The 20,678-nt window shown below is 35.5% G+C and overlaps 1 protein-coding gene across 5 annotated transcripts in view; it reads left to right on the forward strand.

Moving 5' to 3' along the window:
• The window catches only part of SETD2 (SET domain containing 2, histone lysine methyltransferase), a 119,485-nt gene that overhangs the window by 26,585 nt on the left and 72,222 nt on the right, over nucleotides 1-20,678 (forward strand). For all 5 annotated transcript variants that reach the window (XR_013760097.1, XR_013760098.1, XR_013760099.1 and 2 more), the window contains exons 2-4: nucleotides 11,549-11,564; nucleotides 13,433-17,796; nucleotides 19,424-19,555. Coding sequence is in view for 2 of the 5 variants with exons in the window: in XM_079116679.1 (XP_078972805.1) it covers nucleotides 11,549-11,564; nucleotides 13,433-17,796; nucleotides 19,424-19,555 (4,512 nt within the window). In the remaining 3 variants the exon portion in view is untranslated. The remainder of the gene's footprint in view (nucleotides 1-11,548; nucleotides 11,565-13,432; nucleotides 17,797-19,423; nucleotides 19,556-20,678) is intronic.

Below are 20,678 nucleotides of genomic sequence, written 5' to 3' on the forward strand. Positions count from 1 at the left end.
TAAAAGAATCTGTCCTAAATTGGAAAAAAAAAAAACAGGAAAAAAAACCAAAATAGTGATTTCTTAATATAGTTTAGGACTAATGTGGACACATGATCATCAGAACTGTTTTGCATATTTCTGCTACTGTTATTTCCTCCCAGGTTAACAATCCTATCCCTCTGTTGTTAGGCAGGTGTAGTCAAAATCTGTTTCACTGAACCTTTTTTACCCTTTGTTCTCAGTTTTGTGTAATATCTAATACATATCTAATTTAAAGAGCACAGACTATCAAAACAGATACTTGACTCTGAAATTAGCTGTGACCTCAGGTTTCTTCATTTGTACAGTGGTAATTAAAAAATAACAACAACAACAACAACAACAAAAACTTTTGCGTGACTGGGGTTGTGGCTCAGTGGTAAAGTGCCTGCCTGGCATGTGTGAGGCACTAGGTTTGATCTTCAGCACCACATAAAAATAAATAAAGGTATGGTGTCCATCTACAACAAAATTAAAAAAAAAAAAAAAAAAAAAAAAACCCTTTGTAGGTTTTAGGATCAAATGAGCTAAATGTATGAAAAGCGTTTAAACCCAGTACCTGAAAAACAAAAATGTTAGTTCCTGTATTGGTGGTCTAGTAATTGGAACTAGAGGACAATGTCAGGTCGCTAAAATCTTACCCTCAATTCCTTCTGTTGTGATTTCATCAGTACTAAAGATGAATTTGTGTGTGTGTGTGTTTATGTATGTATGTAAAATCTTCTGAAGGTTATTTGGTAATGAGGAAAAGAAAATAGGTAATTTAAGAGGTGAATTCAAAATAGTGAACAAAAGTAATGTAATTTAACAGTAATCTTTAACACCTGGGCCCTAAAATGTTCAGATTAGATCACCATACATCCTAATTTATGGGTCTAGAAAAAGTTTTCTCAACATGTATTTTATGCAAATGTCCTTTTAAAAATATATATATGTATTTTTTAGTTGTAGATGGACATAATTTTTATATGATGCTGGGGATTCGAACCCAGGGCCTCACGAGTGCTAGGCAAGCACTCTACCACTGAGCCACAACCTAACCTCAGCCCTATGCAAATTAATTTGGAAGACAAATTTAGAAACAGATTTCAGGTATAATATACAATTGCTAACATTTAGGGTGATATTCTTACCTTTCCTCACTGACTCTGGAATTCTGTAGTGGTACATTTGTTAAAGTGATTTCTTGTTTAAAGAAAAAGTTAGCTTTATTCACTCTTTTTTATACATTCCACATTAAAGTTTCAACTATAAATTATACAAATAGTATGACATTGGGAGAAAGAACTGCAATTTTGACCTGTATAAGCAGAATATTTGTTTTTATTATCAAATTGTTATTTTTTCTAACTTAATTGCTAGATGTGAATCTCTGTCAGTAGGCACTTTTATGTTTGAGATACTATGTTAGTTGAAGATGTGGGTTTAAAGCAAGTGAGAAGTAGTGCTCGTGTTTACAAGTCCATGTACACTAGTTCAGGTTAGCATACTTGTCCCAGAGTGCTTATCTAAACCTTAAAGGCCTTTGATAAAGAGCAGTGTAGTATTCATGGCTTAATTGTTCACATAAATTCCATATATTTCTCATCATTGTTTTAATTCACTTGCCCTATAGATCCTATTTCTTGGATGAGATCATGGCATGTCACAAATTAATTTATGACCTCAATGGCTTATTTTTCTTGTAAGTCAGTTTTGAGATATTCTCTCTTTTCCTTTGAGAATTGCTTGAAAGGTGAAGACTAAAACATGGTACCCTTGTAAAGGAATTTCTTTGATTTAAAAAGTAATGAGAATTTGTAATAGGAATGGGAATGTTATGCTCTGGAGAGATTATTCAGTTAGGATAAAATGTTGCCTTTGTCTCTTTGTAACTTAAACTCTAGTTGGGAAGGCAGAATAGTAAAGTTTATGTAGAAATTGAGGAGTTTGGTTTTAGTATAGGGCATGGTAAGAAGAGGAATAGGAAAAAGACTACAAAGTGTTGAGTACATGGTAGGCATTCAGATAATTGTTGAATAAAGTAAAATGAAATGATACTAGTTCTTGAGTGGATTAAGATGGATATGGGGGTGATATAGGAGGCTGGGAGAGAGGAAGGAACATGGTGGGATGAAGAGCAGTATGAAAAATAATTTGAAGTCAAAACTGATCTGGAATAGCCAAAGCAGTCCTGGGCAGGAGGTATCACTATATCAGACCTTAAACTCTACTATAGAGCAATAGTAACAAAAACGGCATGGTACTGGCACCAAAATAGACAGGTAGATCAATGGTACAGGATCGAAGACACAGAGACATACCCATGTAAGTACAGTAGCCTCATACTAGAGAAGGTTGCCAAAAACTTACAATGGAGAAAAGATAGCCTCTTCAACAAATGGTGCTGGCAAAACTGGAAATCCATATGCAGTAAAATGAAACTAAACCCCTATCTCTCACCCTGTACAAAACTCAACTCAAAAATGGATCAAGGATCTAGGAATTAGACCTGAGACCCTTCAACAAATAGAAGAAAAAGTAGGCCCAAATCTCCATCATGTTGGCTTAGGACCAGACTTCCTTAACAAGACCCCCATAGCACAAGAAATAAAAACAAGAATCAGGGCTGGGGAGATAGCTCAGTTGGCAGAGTGCTCGCCTTGCAAGCACGAGGCCCTGGGTTCAATCCCCAGCGCCACAAACAAACAAACAAACAAACAAACAAAAAACAAGAATCAATAAATGGCATAGATTCAAACAAAGTTTTTTCTCAGCACTGGAAACAATAATGTGAAAAGAGAGCCTACAGAGTGGGAGAAAATCTTTTCCACACGTACTGCAGACAGAGCACTCATCTCCAAAGTTTATAAAGAACTTAAAAAAAACTTTACACCCAAAATACAAAGAACCCAATCAATAAATGGGCTAAGGAAATGGGCAGACACTTCACAGAAGATATGCAGGTGATCAACAAATAAATGAAAAAGTGCTCATCATCCCTAGTAATTAGAGAAATGCAAATTAAAACCACCCTAAGATTTCATCTAACTTCAATTAGAATATCTAGGCTGTTATCAAGAACACAAGCAATAATAAGTGTTGGCGTGGATGTGGGGAAAAAGGCACACTCATACATTGCTGGTGGAGTTGCAAATTGGTACAGCCACTCTGGAAAGCAGTATGGAGATTCCTCAGAAAGCTTGGAATGGACCCACCATTTGATCCAGCTATCTCACTCCATGGTTTATACCCAAAGGACTTGAAATCAGCATACTACAGTGATGCAGTCACATCAGTGTTCACAGCAGCTCAATTCATAATAGCTAGATTGTGGAACCAACCTAGATGCCCTTCAATTGACGAATGGATAAAGAAACTGTGGTATATATACACAATGGAATATTACTCAGCCATAAAGAAGAATAAAATTATGGCATTTGCTGGTAAATGGATGAAGTTGGAAAATATCATGCTAAGTGAAATAGGCCAAGTCCAAAAAACCAAAGGCCGAATGTTTTCTCTGATAAGTGCATGACAATATATAACGATGGGGGGCAGTGACAGGGGGAAGAGAAGAATGAAGGAACTTTGGATGGTGTAGAGGAAAAAGGGGTGGGAGGGTGTGGGAATGGAAAAACAGTAGAAACAGACAGTATTACCCTATATATTTATGATTACAGGAATGGTGTGAATCTACATTGTGTACAACCATAGAAATGAAAAGTTGTACCTCTTTTGTGTACAATGAATCAAAATGTGTCTGTAAAAAAACTAAAAACAAAAAACTGATCTGAGTTTGAACTTAAGGGAGACCCTTAACTATTGAGACCCTTAAATATTTATCCAAGCTAAATTGGATAGAAAAGTGGTAATGCACTACCTGTATTTCCAAGAAGTGGTTTTTGCATTTATATACAAGTGTGAACAATATAAACCAAATCCAGAGCCTAAATGACCTAGTATTCTACGGGGAGGAAATGGACACTATATTAAAACAAAACAAAGCACCTTCATTGATAAATGCTAAGAATAAAATAAGGTGCTATAAGGTAGAACAATGGGGGAATCTTGGAGGAGATAATATTTGAGATGTCATTTTATTATTGAGAAGTAGCAATCTGCCCTTTTAAGGTGAGGTATACTAAAAGATTTTGACTAATAAGAATAGAGACCGACAGATACTTATGATCGAGGGGAGGGAATAAATAGGAAATAGAAGTTCTTGAGAAGAAAAGAGGATTGAATACTGAGTGAAGAGATGGAATCGCTTAAGAGTTGTCATGGAGATCATGGTAATGGAGATTTGGTTTGGAAGAATGTAAAATAGGCATCTATGGCAGATGCAGAATTCTCACCCAGGTTATCAACAAAGTGAATTTGTTGCTGCGTGACATTGATACCTTAATAAACAAACAAATACTAAAAAGAAGCTATGTTTTCATGAAGGAGAATCAGGAAAGTTGAGACTAGGTTGAACCAAAACAGTAAAATTAAAAAGAAAAACCCTTATTAGATTTTTCATTTATGGCAATTTCTGTTACCTTATATTGTAGTTTTTTTGGTGTACCTCTATGCCATATTACTTAAAGTATGAAATTTCTGGTGGGGTAAAGACTGAATGACATTTGATTAGCTCTAGCATTGCTTTTAGAGGATTGAATCCTTAAATACTTATTGAACAAATAGCCTTGTGGTTAATTTAAGAACTGATTTATAATTGTTGCTTTCCTAAATATGCCATTGAATAATCTAGTGTGGTTGTATATTGCCGAAAGATCTGATGTAGTTTTTATATTTGTCATAAGCCCAGTGCATTCATGGCTATTAGCTAGGATACTCATTTCTTACCAAAACCATGGTCTGCAAAAGGATTAACTCGGTTTTTTCTTTTTAGAAAACATTTTCTGCAAATGTGTATGACAATAGGGCAAGCAGAAAGCTAGGTAGATGCAACCGTTTATGATAAAAGTTTTAATTTTGTATATTTCCATATCATTAAGGCAGTTTAATTTTTGAACTATTCCATTTTTTTCTTCATGTGTGTTTTCAGATCGAAGATTTAGAAACTTAAAATGGGAATAAGACATGAGTGGTGGTGAGTGGGGAGGCAAGAGTTAATGGGATTTTGTTTCTTTTATAATAATGTATTTGAGAAGGGTTCAATGACAGAATTTCTCCATGATTCCCTTTCTTGAGTAGGGAGCAGCAAGCCTCTTTTTTCTAGGGAGCTCAGAGTACCATTTGAGTTTAGGACTGGGCTAGGCTTCCTTTTATTACTAACCAGTTCTGTCTTCTCTCTTGAGTTTTCTCTTCACAAGATCCTGCCTTCTGCAGTCTCAAACTTCATTATAGGATCTAGTTTTTAATGTAGCACATTCTTATCACTGCCTACCAGAATATGAATTTTGAAAGATTTGAGGTAATTTTCTGCCAGGTGAGGTTCTAAGATCCTCAAGGGTTCACATAGTCTTAAGGATTGTGGAGTCTGTGAGGATTTAAAATATTTTTTTCACATTTAATTATCTTCAAGTTTAAAAAATAATTATTTAAAAGTGGGCCCAGTGGTGCATGCCTGTAATCCCAGCATTTCAGGAGACCAAAAATTTAAAAAACCAGCCTGAGCACTTTAGTAAGGTCCTGTGTCATTAAAAAAAGTAAAAAAGAGTGGGGAGTGGGTACTAGGAATGTAGCCTGGGGATAAAATGTTTTTGGGTTCTATTCCCAGTATCTTCCAACTCCCCACAAAATATTTATTATATATCCTTCATCCAAATTCACCAAATATGAATATTTTACTATGTTTTTCGTTTCCTTTTTTATACGTGTTTTGAGTTTTTTTTCTGAAATATTTGAAAGTTCCAGACATGGATTCTTTACCTCTATGTCCTCCAATGTGTATTTCTTATAAACAACTTTTTCTTATGTAATCACTGTATAATTATCAAATTCAGGAAATTAACACTGATACTATTTTCTAATTCATAAGACCTTTAAAATTATTTTGGCCAGTTTTGAGTTAAAATTTCTTACAATGGCAATTTCCAAGTGAAATTTTAATTTTAATTTATTTTACTTGATAACACATAGGGAGATATATATTGGGGCTCATATTTTGGAGTTCAGTGAAAGTGCCTTAAAGGCAGTTTGGTTTCATATCTTTTTAAAATATATTATTATATTAAACTGGCACATGGTAATTGTTCATATTTATGGGATACAATATGACATTTCAATACATGTATAAAATATAAAATTAACAGATCAGAGTAATTGGTATATCTCTCACCTCAGATATATGTCATTTCTTTGTACTGGGGACATTCAAAATTCTGTCCACTGGCAACACCCCAACCCTGCCCCCATGGGGGGATTGAACCCAGGGGCACTTTACCCCTGAGTCACCTCTCCAACAATTTAAAATTTTTATTTTGAGACAGGGTCTTGCTAAGTTGCCCAGGACTAGCCTGGGATTTGTGATCTTCCTGTCTCAGCCTCCAGAGTTGCTGGAATTACAGGCTTGAACCACCATACCTGGCCCTACTAGCTGTTTTGAAATACTCATGTAATTGTTGTTGACCAGAGTTATCTTACTGTGCTATAAAATATTAGGTTATTCTGTCCAGCTCCATCCCTGTACCTCTTAACCATCTTTTCTCCATCCCTTCCTCATGAAATAAATTTTGATAAACCAATTTTAGTTTTTAAAGTCACTGTTCTTAAGGGGATCTATTCTTAACAATTTTTTTCCCTTCTAAATGAGGCCTGTACTTAAGTGTGAGAAAGACTGTATCTAAGGAGTATTTGAATTTTACTAAGGAATCTTTAAAGATTAGATATGAATGAATCTTCAGAGTTCTTACTTATTAAAATAAAAATAAAATGCTATTTCTGAAATGTGTGTGGTTCAGGAAATTCAGTGAACTGAGCCGAAGGACTGGAGTGAGACTTAGGGCCTCACTTTTAGTTTTCCCTTCAGGACAGGAATTCTAACTTTAATAGTTTTCATCCAGGTTTCTGATGGCAAAGAAACTTAAATGCTTTCCCTGAACAGTGACACATAATTTTCAAAAATCAGTAAGAATGACCAGCAGCCCAATAACTAACTGGTAAAGGACTTGTAAAAACATTTCCCAGGAAAACAAAATACTAGTGACTTAAAAAACATGAGAAGCTATTATGCTGATAGAGCTAGTAGAGCTGCTGAGTTGTTTTTTGTTTATTTTGTCCTAGAGATTGAACCCAGAGGAAATTTACTACTAAGCTACATCTTGGCTCTTTTTATTTTTTATTTTGAGACAGGGTCTCACTTAGTTGTTGAGCATGGCCTTGACTTGGTGATTGTCCTGCCTCAGCCTCTTGTGCTGATATATATTGATATCCAAGGCTTTAAGTAGAGGGGAAAAAAAAAAAAGATGCAGAAAGATGTTTGTACTTGTGTAAGTATTTTCTCTCTGGAAAGATAATAGATGTTCATATATGCATACAAATTTTTTTGAAGAATATGCAAACTTAATAGTTGTCTTTGGCAGGTTGGGAGACCTAATTTTTATATTCTTTGTATTTCAAAATTTCCCCTCGGGTGTATGTATTTTTCAGATAAAGAAAATTAATTTTCAGATAAAGAAAATTAATTTTAAGTGTTCTAACTTAAAATTAGCTAAAAGCTGTCATTCTATAATTTCTTTTGGTCACAGTTTTGAATTTTGGAGTTTACAAAATTAGACTATTTCATCTTCTGAACTTTCTGATATTTTGAAATAAACCATTATGGTCCCATAAGTCTTATTTACAGAATAGATTAACTTTCATCACTTCTTTTGGGACATGGTATGCAGACTAGATCCCTTTATTATCCAACTTGTTGATATTTTGGCCAGATTTCTCATTATGCAGGCCTCACTTTAAAAACTATATATGATGCCCTAGTCTGAGAGATTGGTTGGTTGATATTTAATGGTCATGTCATTCCTTGAGCTTGACATGATGGAAATACTTTTTATAATTCTTTTTCCCTACAGGCCTGTGACCTAATAGAAGTTTATATTCATGTTGATAGAATTAATCACATTTTACCATTCAGTTTTTTCAGCAAGGTGCAGGTTTTCCTATTGTACTTTTTTTTTTTTTTTTTTTTGACACTTAGCTGCAGTACTCTTCTGTTTTTTCTGTAATAGCTTTTTTAAAAAAAGCTATTTTAGCATTGTCTCATGATAGTTAAATAAACACTTGTTTTCATGTGCCTCCTTATTTTTCATGGTAGGAGATATAAGAAATTTAATACTCTTAATTTCTAGCTTTCATATTTTTGCTTCATCAACTTTCTTTTGAAAACCGTATTCTTTGCTTTTAATATTATCTGACATTATTTAATAGCAGTTATTCTTATGTGAAGCACATTTGTACCTGATTCTTGTTACTAATTGTAGCCTCACAGTTCCACTAAATTTCTTCAAAAGCTTCTTGCTTTTTTGCTGCAGGAGTCTATTCTCATGATCACACCTAGGTTTTGTCATCTCTTTGAAGTTTATTCCAACTCTAAAATACTATTCTGACCATAATGTCCAATCCTTCTACCTCTCTTCCTTCTGATATTCACCAGATCTACTCTTTGGAGCCACTGATACTTGCTCTTACCCTTTTCTTCACTTCTTCAGCTTCCTTCAGATTTCACTTCTTTCTCTATTACCTATGGATAAGACATTTAAACGTTCTTGGGGATACCTTCAATTCTCTCAACCCCTTCCTTGCCTTTTATCTTTCTCATCCCACCCCACCCATTCTGCTGGATTAACTCACCATTTCCCCCCCTCTGATAGCTTAACAGTGTTAGCAGAAATAGAATGTGTGTGCTGATGAGCTCTGTTATTAATTGGTAATGTCCAACTTTGGCTGGCCACATTGAAGATGATAGTTTGCTTCCATTTCTATTCCCCACGTGTAAATTTCACTGACTAGTCCCCCAACTTTCAAATGATGATGTAAGAGAAAAATAGAGACCAGCAAGACTATTACTTGCTTTATTTTGTTTGTTTGGTTTGAGACTGAGTCTTGTTATGTTCCCCAGACTGAACTTGAACTCCTGGACTCAAGTGATCCTCTTGCCTCAGCCTCCTGCATAGGTGGGACTACAGGCACATGCCATTGTGTCTAGCTTTTATTTTGAAACTCAACTATACCTTAAATATATCTTCACATATCTATATCCCCTTCTCTCAAAAGTACTCCCTCAATTTTTTGGCAGAATTGTTTGTATGGAATGATTTCCGTACTTATTAAAAAGATCTCTATTTACATAAAAACCACAGACCCATGGTAGAAAGCTATGTACACCAAGTTAATAGCGGTTATCTCTTGGTGGGTCAGATTGTGGATTTTTCCTTTGCTGTTTATAATTTCGTTTATCTCTATTAATGTTGGATGCTTTTAATGAGAAATTTAGACACCACCAGTTTTCTAATTGTGTTTGTATTATTTTTATTATAAACATTATTACCAGGTTCTGGAAAATGTTTGGCCTTTTTTTAAAAAAAAGTTTTTTGTAGTTGTAGATGGGCAGCATGCCTTTATTTTATTTATTTTTATGCAGAGATGAGAATTGAACCCAGTGCCTTACATGTGTAAGGCAAGCACTCTGCTACTGAACCACAACCCCAGCCCATATCTTACCTTCTGTCAAGCAATGCTTTGATTTTTTAAATGAGCCTTCATTCTGTTCCCCCAGTCTCACAAATTTGTAATATTTCTTCAGCCCTTTATCCATATGCCTGTCCAAAATAGAACTGCTGAGACATAGGGAAGGGTTCTGGTCACCTTGGTATTTCTAGCATTTCATGGATACCATGCAGACAAGTGTCTGCTTGGACATCTCCTGGTACCTTTTATGTTTTTGAAAAAAAATTCAAATGGTATTAATTTAAACCAAATCTAATGTGACAAAAGTTACATGACATGATCATTTTATGAAATACTAGGGAAGGAAAAACATTCTATCAAACTATAATGCTGATAGTATAATGTTGATAGTATGATGCATCCTGTGGAGATGTGGTATAAGGGAAATGTACATCATAGAATCAAGTACATTGGGTCTGACATTACATCCATGAGGTTTTTTTTAGTGGTTTTAGGGTAGAAAGAAATGCTTAATCTTGGCACTGCTTCAGATTTCATATATATATTGCCATCTCCTCCCACCCTTTATTACTAGTCTCCCTACCCCATCCCCAGTATTGAGGATTAAACCCAGAGATACTGTACCACTGAGCTATATCCCCAGCCCTTTGTAATTTTATTTAGAGATAAGGTCTTAGTAAGTTGCCCAGGCTGGCCTCCTGCTTCAGCCTTGAGCTGCTAGGATTATAGGCCTGTTTCACCACACCTGGCTCTTAACTTGTTGTTGTTTGTACTAGTTAGTTTTACATGAAAGCAGAATGCATTTAGACACATTGTACACAAATGGAGCTCATAACTTGGTTTTGACTACCACAAACACTGGTGCATGGACTGAGTGAATTATTATGGTGTTAGACCTACATTTGGGGAGAGTATTTTTGTATATTTCTCTTAAGGAACACTTGAAACATATTGTTACACTTGCGTAACAACATAATCTACAGAGCAAACTGCTTGAAATAAATGTCTAGCGATCATGCCCTTTTGTAGCTATGCTTTCCACAGGTTGAGAGTACCCTAACATGCCTTGGTGTGCACTGTTATACACCAGACTTTGTGGTGTTCAGTTCTTCACAGTCAGAATACTCTGTGGTTACGTTTGTTAGAACATAATTGAGCTCACAGAGCCAGACATTATGGTATGTGGAGCAGATGTACTGTTATGGAACACAGTATATATCTTGCATTTGGCAAAAGGACTGTTGAATAGTTACCAATAAGAGAGAACCAATGATCCATAAGGTAAAGTACAATTCTTCTTAATGAGAAATCGAGCTCTTGACCTGACTGCTATAACTTATTCCACTTAATTATTGATTTCTTTCTGTGCTAAAATCTTAGGTAATACTGAAATGTTTTTAGTTTTTTGTTTTTAGTTTTGTTTTTAGTTTTTAGTTTTTTTGTTTCAGTCTCCACACCTTTGCCTGAGATCTCTCTCTGCTTGAAATGTCTCCACAAATATGTTCCTCATAAACTAATCTCTTTAAGGAAAGATTCTTTGAATTCCTATCCTCCACTAAACTAAGCGGCTTATTTTGCTTTTTGCTGCTACACTTTACATACATCTATCCTTGTATTTGCTGCATTATGTTGGAATTATTTCTGAAATACAATTACATTTTGTAACTTAAACTTCTTAATGGCAGGGATTCCACTTTATTCATCCTTAAATAGCACAGTGCCTAGTACTATCTTGAATGAATATTTGTCAAACTAAATGTGACTGAGGTGATGAAGGAATGGGCAGTCTATGTAGAGTATATCTGTAGGTACCAAGTGTACTGTTTTAATAAAAACAACTTTCAGTCAGTTTTATGTATTTATATTTCTTTCTTTCTTTTTTTCACATATTTTCTTGGCTGAATGGAAACAGAGAAGAAGAAAATGAGGTACGTATAATTTAAGTAGTTCAGTGATTATGGGATTGACTTCTAAGTACAGTTTAGAGATTGGATAAAAGTTGAAAACATTTAAAGTTTTAGCTTTCATTTTGAATGAAATGATTTTTTTTTTCTTTCTTCTTGTGGGCTTGGGGAGAAGGACTAGGCTATAGTTATCACAGTGAAGAATGTAACACAAGAAAATGGGTTCTAAACTTTAGAGTTTCAAGAGCTTTAGGAAAGGTAGAGGAGGCTGAAAGCTCTAGAGACAGCTTTGTGTTTTTGTGTTGAGCTTTAATGTAAGATTTAATTTGAAAAGTGAATTCTGCTTTTTAAAAGGATTTGAAAACCACTGCTCTATGATAATATGTGGAAACTCTTACTTTCCCAATTGAATGGTTACTATATACTTTTGAATACTGATTTCATATTTCACCATGTTGAAGGTGAAAATTATTTTCTTAAATAGCCAAAGTTGATTAAAGAACATCAATTAGGAAACTTTTACAGATGGCAAGCACCCCACCATTAATTTAGACTTGAGTTTGTTGCCGTAGACTTTTCTGATGTTCTTTCTACAATGTAAGTTGTACCTTTAACTTCTAAGTCAAACCATTTCCTTTAGTGGTTTGGCAGATAATGAAGGGAGTAATCTTATTTGGTATACATTGTTGCTCATACAGCATTACCATACTATAAAGTGGCATGAGCATGTGTGTCAAAGCAGAGTGATTTCCAGGAAGGTAGAAGACCTGGTCCTTTTTACCTCATCTGTAAAATGAATGAGGTGGGAAGTTGCTCTGTACTGGTAATTTCCCAAACTTTGGAAAGTTCATCAGAATTACCTTTGGTGCTTATTGTCTACCCTACCCCCCTGCCACCCACCTGGCCCCACAATAGCAAAAATGCCCCAGACTTTCTTGCTTTATTTTAGATATATTGAATCAACATTCCCTAAAGGGTGGATTGATTATAAGTCTGTCTTTTCACCACACTCCTAACTGAATCTGTGTGTTGTCAGACCATTGATTTTATTGCTCTTCTCTATTCTCTTTTCAGATATAACACAAAAACAAACTGTTTTGAGTACTACTGCCCTTTGTGTGTTTGTCCTTTAAATACATAGCAGGCCTTAAAAAATTCTTGTGGAAAGATGTTACCTGAAAAATGGTTATAAAATTTGTTAATTCTTTATGTGAGAGGAAACAAGAATGGAAAAAAAAATGTGTGTAATTGTTAAAACTGGAAGGGGGTTCTTAGTGGTTTATTACACTGTTCTCTATACATTTGAATATGTTTGAAAATGTCCATGATTAAAAGTTTTAAAAATAATCTCTCAGCCAAGTATGGTAGCACATGTCTGCAATCCCAGCTACTAGGGAGGCTAAGGTAAGAGGATCCCAAGTTCAAAGCCACCTTAGCAACTTTAGTGATGCCCTAAGCAACTTAGCAAGACCTTGTCTCAAAATAAAAAATAAAAAGAGCTGGGAATGTGGCTCAGTGGTTAAGTGTTCCTGAGTTCAGTCACTGGTACTGTCCGCCCCCCCATCTGTATCATAGTGAAATTCACTCTACTTCGTTTTTTATTTTTTGTTTTTTAAAAATTCTCTGATTGCCAGGTGTGATGCATACCTATAATCCTAGTGACTTGGGAGGCTGAAGCAGAAGGATCAGGAGTTCAAGGCCAGCCTTGGCAATTTAGCAAGACCCTCGCAAGACAGGGGCTTGTTAAGTGGTAAAGTGCCCTTGGGTTCAATGCCTAATACCAAAAATAATTATAAATAAAGAGTCTATGATTGATAAACATTTAAACTGTGGTGCTAGCCATTTAAAAGTAAGTACAGTTTGTTGATAATTGTTTGTTTTTTCATTTATAGGCAAAAATTGAAAATGTGCAAAAACCAGGTTTCATCAAAGGACCAATGTTCAAAGGTGTTGCTTCTAGTCGATTTTTGCCCAAAGGCACCAAGACAAAAGTTAATTTGGAGGAACAGGGACGACAGAAGGTGTCATTCAGCTTCAGCCTTACAAAAAAAACTTTGCAGAATAGGTTTCTCACTGCACTTGGCAATGAAAAGCAAAATGATACTCCAAATTCCCCAGCTACACCTCTTCAAGTAGATTCAACTCCTAAAAGTAAAATGGACATTGGAGATACATTGTCTGCTACGGAAGAATCTTCCCCACCAAAATCAAGAGTGGAATTGGGCAAAATTCATTTTAAGAAACACCTGCTTCATGTAACATCCAGGCCATCGCTGAATACTACTACAACTGTAGCATCTCCATCTCCTCCCACAGTACACTTACCAGCAGTCATAGCAGAATCAACTGTAGACTCACCACCTTCATCTCCACCTCCACCGCCTCCACCTCCCCAAGCCACAACACCCTCACAACCAGCACCAATAATAGAGCCAATGGCCTTGCCACACACACCAGTAACAGTTCCAGTGACAGCACCAGTATCCTTACCAGTAGATGTAGCAGTTAGAGCTCTGAAAGAACCACCAGTTACAATTGTACCAGAATCTTTGGAAGTGGATACTAAGCAGGACACTGTATCTAATAGTTCAGAAGAACACATAACTCAAAATTTGAATGAACAAGCAGATATTCCCTCACAAAAAGAAGATTCCCATATTGGGAAGGAAGAAGAAATTCCAGATAGTTCTAAGATTAGTCTGAGTGTTAAAAAGCCAGGTTCTAAGAAGAAATCTTCACAATTTGAAGGCACATTTCTTGGTTCAGAATCTGATGAAGATTCTGTACGGACTTCCTCAAGTCAAAGATCCCATGATTTAAAATTTACAGCAAGCATTGAAAAGGAAAGAGATTTAAAAAAGAGCTCAGCACCTTCGAAAAGTGAGGAGTTAGGGAAATCTTCACGATCTAAAACAGAAAGAGATGATAAATATTTTAGCTACTCAAAACTTGAAAGAGATACTCGGTATATATCTTCCCGATGTAGATCAGAAAGAGAGCGAAGGCGGAGCAGATCTCGTTCTAGATCTGAGAGAGGCTCTAGAACTAGTTTATCCTATTCCCGGTCAGAACGATCTCATTATTATGACTCTGAACGCCGCTACCATAGGAGTTCCCCATATCGAGAGAGGACACGCTATTCTCGGCCATATATAGATAACCGGGCACGAGAGAGTTCTGACTCTGAAGATGAGTATAAGAAGTCATACTCAAGGCGCATGTCATCTCATTCCTCCTCTTACAGAGACCTAAGGACATCATCATCCTATTCTAAATCTGATCGGGACTGCAAAACTGAGACCTCTTATGCAGAGATTGAGAGAAGAGGAAAGTATTCTTCAAAATTAGAAAGAGAATCCAAAAGGACTTCAGAAAGTGAAGCAATAAAAAGATGTTGTTCTCCCCCCAGTGAATTGGGGTTCCGGCGGGGTTCATCATATTCCAAGCACGATTATAGTGCTTCCCGTTACAAATCTGCCCTTTCAAAACCTATACCCAAGTCTGATAAATTTAAAAATTCTTTCTGTTGTACAGAATTAAATGAAGAAAGCAAACAGTCTCATACTTTTAGTTTACATACTCCTTGTTCAAAAGGTAGTGAATTAAGAACTATTAGTAAAATTTCTGAAAGAGAAAAGACTGGGTGTCCATCTCCATCAAATCGATTAAATGATTCACCTGCTTTTAAAAAGCTAGATGAATCACCTATTTTTAAGTCTGAATTTATAGGACATGATAGCCATGATAGTATTAAAGAATTGGACTCTTTATCTAAAGTGAAGAATGATCAGTTAAGAAGTTTTTGTCCCATTGAATTAAATATAAATGGATCTCCTGGGGCAGAATCTGATGCGGCAACATTTTGCACTTCTAAAACTGATGCTATTTTGATGACTTCTGATGATAGTGTGACTGGATCAGAGGTATCCCCTTTGGTCAAAGCATGCTTGTTTTCATCAAATGGATTTCAGAATATTAGTAAATGCAAGGAAAAAGACTTGGATGATACTTGCATGCAACATAGTAAGTCAAAAAGTCCTCTTAGAGAAACAGAACCTCTGGTGTCACCACACCATGATAAACTCATGTCTTTGCCAGTTATGACTACAGATTATTCTAAAACAGTTAAAGAACCAATTGATATGAGAGTTTCTTGCTGCAAAACCAAAGATTCAGATAGATATTCTACCACAAATGAGAGTAACCCTTCTTTGTGTTATTCTGAAGCTGAAAATATTGAATCTTCAGTTATGAAGATTTCTTCAAATAGCTTTAAGAATGTGCATTTGGAATCAAAAACAGTTATATGTGATAATAGAAATCTGTCAGATCACTCAAAATTTGCATGTGAAGAATATAAGCAGAGTGTTGGTAGCACTAGTTCAGCTTCTATTAATCATTTTGACGATTTATGTGAACCTATAGGGAGTTCAGGTATTGCTTCATCTCTTCAGAGTCTTCCACTAGGAATAAAAGTGGACAGTTTAACTCTCTTGCAGTGTGGTGAGAACACATCTCCAGGTCTTGATGTAGTACTGAAGAGTAGAAAAAACACAGAATTTTTAAAGCATGCAGGAAAAGAAACAGAAGATGTAGGTAGTGGCCTTCCTGATTCAGGAAAGGGATTTGCTTCCTGGGAAAACAGGCATAATAATGGTTTATCTGGGAAATGTTTGCAAGAAGCTCAAGAAGAAGGGAATTCCTTACTACTTGATCGAAGAGAGAGACGAGAATTCTCTTTAGAAGAAGGTGAAAGAGGACATGCACATACTTCTGATGACTCTGAAGTTGTATTTTCATCTTGCGATTTGAATTTAACCATGGAAGACAGTGATGGTGTAACTTATTCCTTAAAGTGTGACAGTAGTGGTCATGCCCCAGAAATTGTGTCTACTGTCCATGAAGATTATTCTGGTTCTTCTGAAGGTTCTAGTGATGAAAGTGATTCAGAAGATACAGATTCTGATGATAGCAGTATTCCAAGAAACCGTCTCCAGTCTGTTGTGGTTGTGCCAAAGAATTCTACTTTGCCTATGGAAGAAACAAGTCCTTGTTCTTCTCGAAGCAGTCAAAGTTACAAACATTATTCTGACCACTGGGAAGATGAGAGAATGGAGTCAAGGAGACATTCATATGAGGAAAAATTTGAGAGTATAGCAAGTAAAGGCTGTCCTCAAACTGAGAAGTTCTTCCTTCATAAAGGAATAGAGAAGAATCTAGAAATCTCTTTTACACAGTCCAGCAGAAAACAAGTAGATAATCACCTTCCTGAAATTGCTCATCCTCAGAGTGATGGTGTTGATAGTACAAGTCATGCCGATGTGAAATCTGACCCTCTAGGTTGCACAAATTTAGAAGAAGCAGTAAAAGCCAAAACATCTAGGCAACAAGAAGATCTTCCTGTTTATTCTTCTGATGATTTTGAAGATATCCCAAATAAGTCTTGGCAACAGACTACTTTCCCTACCAGGCCAGACAGTAGACTGGGGAAAACAGAGTTGAATTTTTCTTCCTCTTGTGAGATCTCCCGTATGGATGGCTTACATTCATCAGAAGAGTTCAGAAACCTAGGGTGGGACTTCTCTCAACCAGAAAAACCTACTACCACTTATCAGCAGCCTGATAGCAGCTATGGAGCCTGTGGTACACACAGGTATCAGCAAAGTACAGAACAGTGTGGTGGGACCCGTGGTTACTGGCAAGGCAATGGCTACTGGGATCCGAGATCAGCAGGTAGATCTCCTGGAACTGGGGTTGCTTATGATAGAATTCAAGGGCAGGTACCAGATTCCCTAACAGATGACCGTGAAGAGGACGACAGTTGGGATCAACGGGGTGGATCCCACTTTTTAAGCCAGTCCAATAAATGCCTTTTGTCTCTTCAGAAGGACAAGGGGTCAGTGCAAGCACCTGAAATAAGCAGCAATTCACTTAAGGACTCTTTATCTGTGAATGAAAGGAAAGATTTTTCAAAAAACTTGGAAAAAAATGATATCAAAGATAGAGGGCCTCCTAAAAAGCGGAGGCAGGAATTGGAGAGTGATTCTGAAAGTGATGGTGAGCTTCAGGACAGAAAGAAAGTTAGATTGGAGGTGGAGCAGGGAGAGACATCAGTGCCTCTAGGCTCAGAGCTGATTGGACCTTCCTGTGTCATGGATGACTTCAGGGACCCACAGCGATGGAAGGAGTGTGCCAAGCAGGGGAAGATGCCTTGCTACTTTGATCTTATTGAAGAAAATGTTTATTTAACAGAAAGGTGAGCCTAATTAATACTTGTCTGACAAATTTTAGTTTCTTTTTTGCTAAAAAAAAAAAGTTTTCAACAACTCAGACTAAGAGTGTGTGATAAAATATAAATTTTAAAAATCTATAAAAGTACTTTTACAGAACTACTTGGATTTACTAATCCAGATACCTTTCCCCATTAGAGAAGAAATGTCTAATTTATTTATTTCATGATTTCTTTGGATCTAAAGGTATAATTTAGGCTAGCTCAATTTTTCTTCAATTCCTTTTACAAGTGAAATTGTGACAGGATATGAAATAAAACCCCAGCAATAATAATCTGATCTTAGAAGAGAAAAAAGTGGTAATGTTAGATTTTTTTTTTATTTTCCCAAAATGTGCATGATGAAGTATCTTTGGGTACTTTATAAAGCTGGAACTAGATTACAACAGAGTTTTTGTCAATTGCTTTATTTTGTCATTTGCTCTATATTCTTAAGAGGTTAAATTTGGCAATAACCAAATTTAAACAATCAAATTTGAATTTTCTTTTTCCTCCTTTGAAATAAGTTTGCTGCTACATTGAGAAAGCTGCCTCTGAAATCTTTATCTGATTTTTTTTTTTTTTTTTAATTATTTACCTTTTTTAAGTTTTTGAGATGTAGTCTTGTTGTGTTGCCCAGATTGGCCCTGAACTCCTGTGCTCAAGTCATCCTTCCAAGTAGCTGGAACAGCAGACATGCACCACCACACCTGGCCTTAATTTATTTTTCTATAATCATACTTCATTAAAAAAAAATCATAGTTTTCTTTTAAACAGATTTATACAGATGTGATAGTACTAAAGGGTTCTCTTAAAAGATTTGGTTGAGTTAAACTACTAAATCTTAATTTTTTTTTAAATATGGAATACTGGAGATTGAACCCAGAGGCACTCTCCCACTGAGTTACATCTTCATCCCTTTTTAAAACTTTTTTATTTTGAGAGAGGGTGTCACTAAGTTGCTGAGGCTGACCTCAAACTTGAGATCCTCCAAGTTGCTGGAATTACAGGCATGCACCACTGCATCTAGCCTTAGAACTCTTAATTAAAAACTCTTAGGAGTGGGCATATAGCTCAGTGATAGAGCACTTGCTAGTTTATGCAGGATCCTGGTTTCAATCCCTAGCACTGCAAAACAAACAAAATCCAAAAGACAACTTATTTAGCAACTCCCTTTTTTCCTCATTCTTTTATTTTAACTATCATTTATTCAACCCATGAAATTTGGTTCTTAAATTTTAATTAACTACCTATATTATTATTTGGAACTCATGATTTTTCCAAATATGATTTTAACATTTGAAATTGTTCCAAATCTGGGACTTAACTGATTTGGACTGGGAAATTAAGGGTGAGTTCCAAAATGATAGACTTGAACTCATTCTATCCTCTCATCTGCTGAGGTTAAGGTTGTCTCTGTCATGTTTTTTCTTTTGCAACACAGTTCTTAAGAGTTTTGGTCTTTTAGGTACTGGTGACTAGATGTTTTCTTTCTTTTGAATGATTGACTTACAGAAATCATTAAGTGTGAAACTAATGAGATTTAGCACATATTTGATTACTTATATCATCTTCAGATTTATTTAACCAATTTTTATGAAACTTTAACCAATAGAAAGAAGAATAAATCCCATCGGGATATTAAGCGAATGCAGTGTGAGTGTACACCTCTTTCTAAAGATGAAAGAGCTCAAGGTGAAATAGCATGTGGGGAAGATTGTCTTAATCGTCTCCTCATGATTGAATGGTAAGTAAATTAAAATGCTTTGCTTTTACTCAACTTTTTCATTAAATGTCTGTAAATATTAAAAATATTTTATTCAGTGAGGAATAAAGTTTGACTTTTTTCCTCTCAGTATATGAATATAAACAATAAAATCTCCAATGTGTAATAGAAAGTTTTAATAGAGACAAATCTTCCCTACATTTGGTATTAAATTATAGTACGTGGCACATTTTAAGTGCTCTATAAAATAGTCTTCTTACTAATGCTAAATATGCTAATACTAATTTACATTCATTACCCTTTTTTCTCTTGTAATGTTTGTGTACTAGATGGTGAATGTTGGTATTTTTTAGCTTTCACTAAAAATGAGATAAAATCCTAGTGTTTCAGAAATACATAAAGTTAAATGTCTTTCTTTCCCTTTGTAGTCTTCCTAGAAAAACTTTAATGCCCATGCTGACATAGGCAGATGTTTATCTCTTTATGTATAGAAATAAAATCTTACATGTATTTAAAAAAATTTTTTTTAGTTGTAGGTGGACACATATATTTATTTTTATGTGGTGCTGAGAATCAAACCCAGTGCCTCATACATGCCAGGCAAGCACTTCACCATTGAGCTATAACTACAGCCCCTTACATGTATTTTTATTGAATTTGATAATGAGAGCTATACATACAGACCTACCTAAATTTTCCCCTTCCCTATATTTTCTATTCATAGCTAACCTATAATTACTAATATACTAGGAGACATTTGCTTTTCATTATTCTTATAAACAGCAAAAAATATTTATGTTAAAATATTTGATAGGAGCTAGAGATGTTGCTCAGTAGTAGAGCACTTGCCTAGTGTGCATGAAGCCTGGGGTGTGAGTCACAGCACCTTAAGAAAGAAAAGCTTGATTTTTTTTTTTTTTTTTTTTTTTTTAACCAATCTGATAAATGAAAAATTGTATATCCTTATTTTCAGTATGGAAAGAGTAATAGGGAGGTTTATAGTCTAGGTACCTTAGTTTTAATGTTAATGAAAGTTTCCCTTCAGAAATTCAGTTTTTATTTTTGTTCATATTATAGTGCAAAAATAGACATACTTCACAAAAGTTAAAACGAGAAAGCAGTTTTGGTACACCTTCATTCAAAC

This window comes from Sciurus vulgaris, assembly GCF_902686455.1.
Source record: "Sciurus vulgaris genome assembly, chromosome: 16".
NCBI lineage: Eukaryota > Metazoa > Chordata > Mammalia > Rodentia > Sciuridae > Sciurus > Sciurus vulgaris.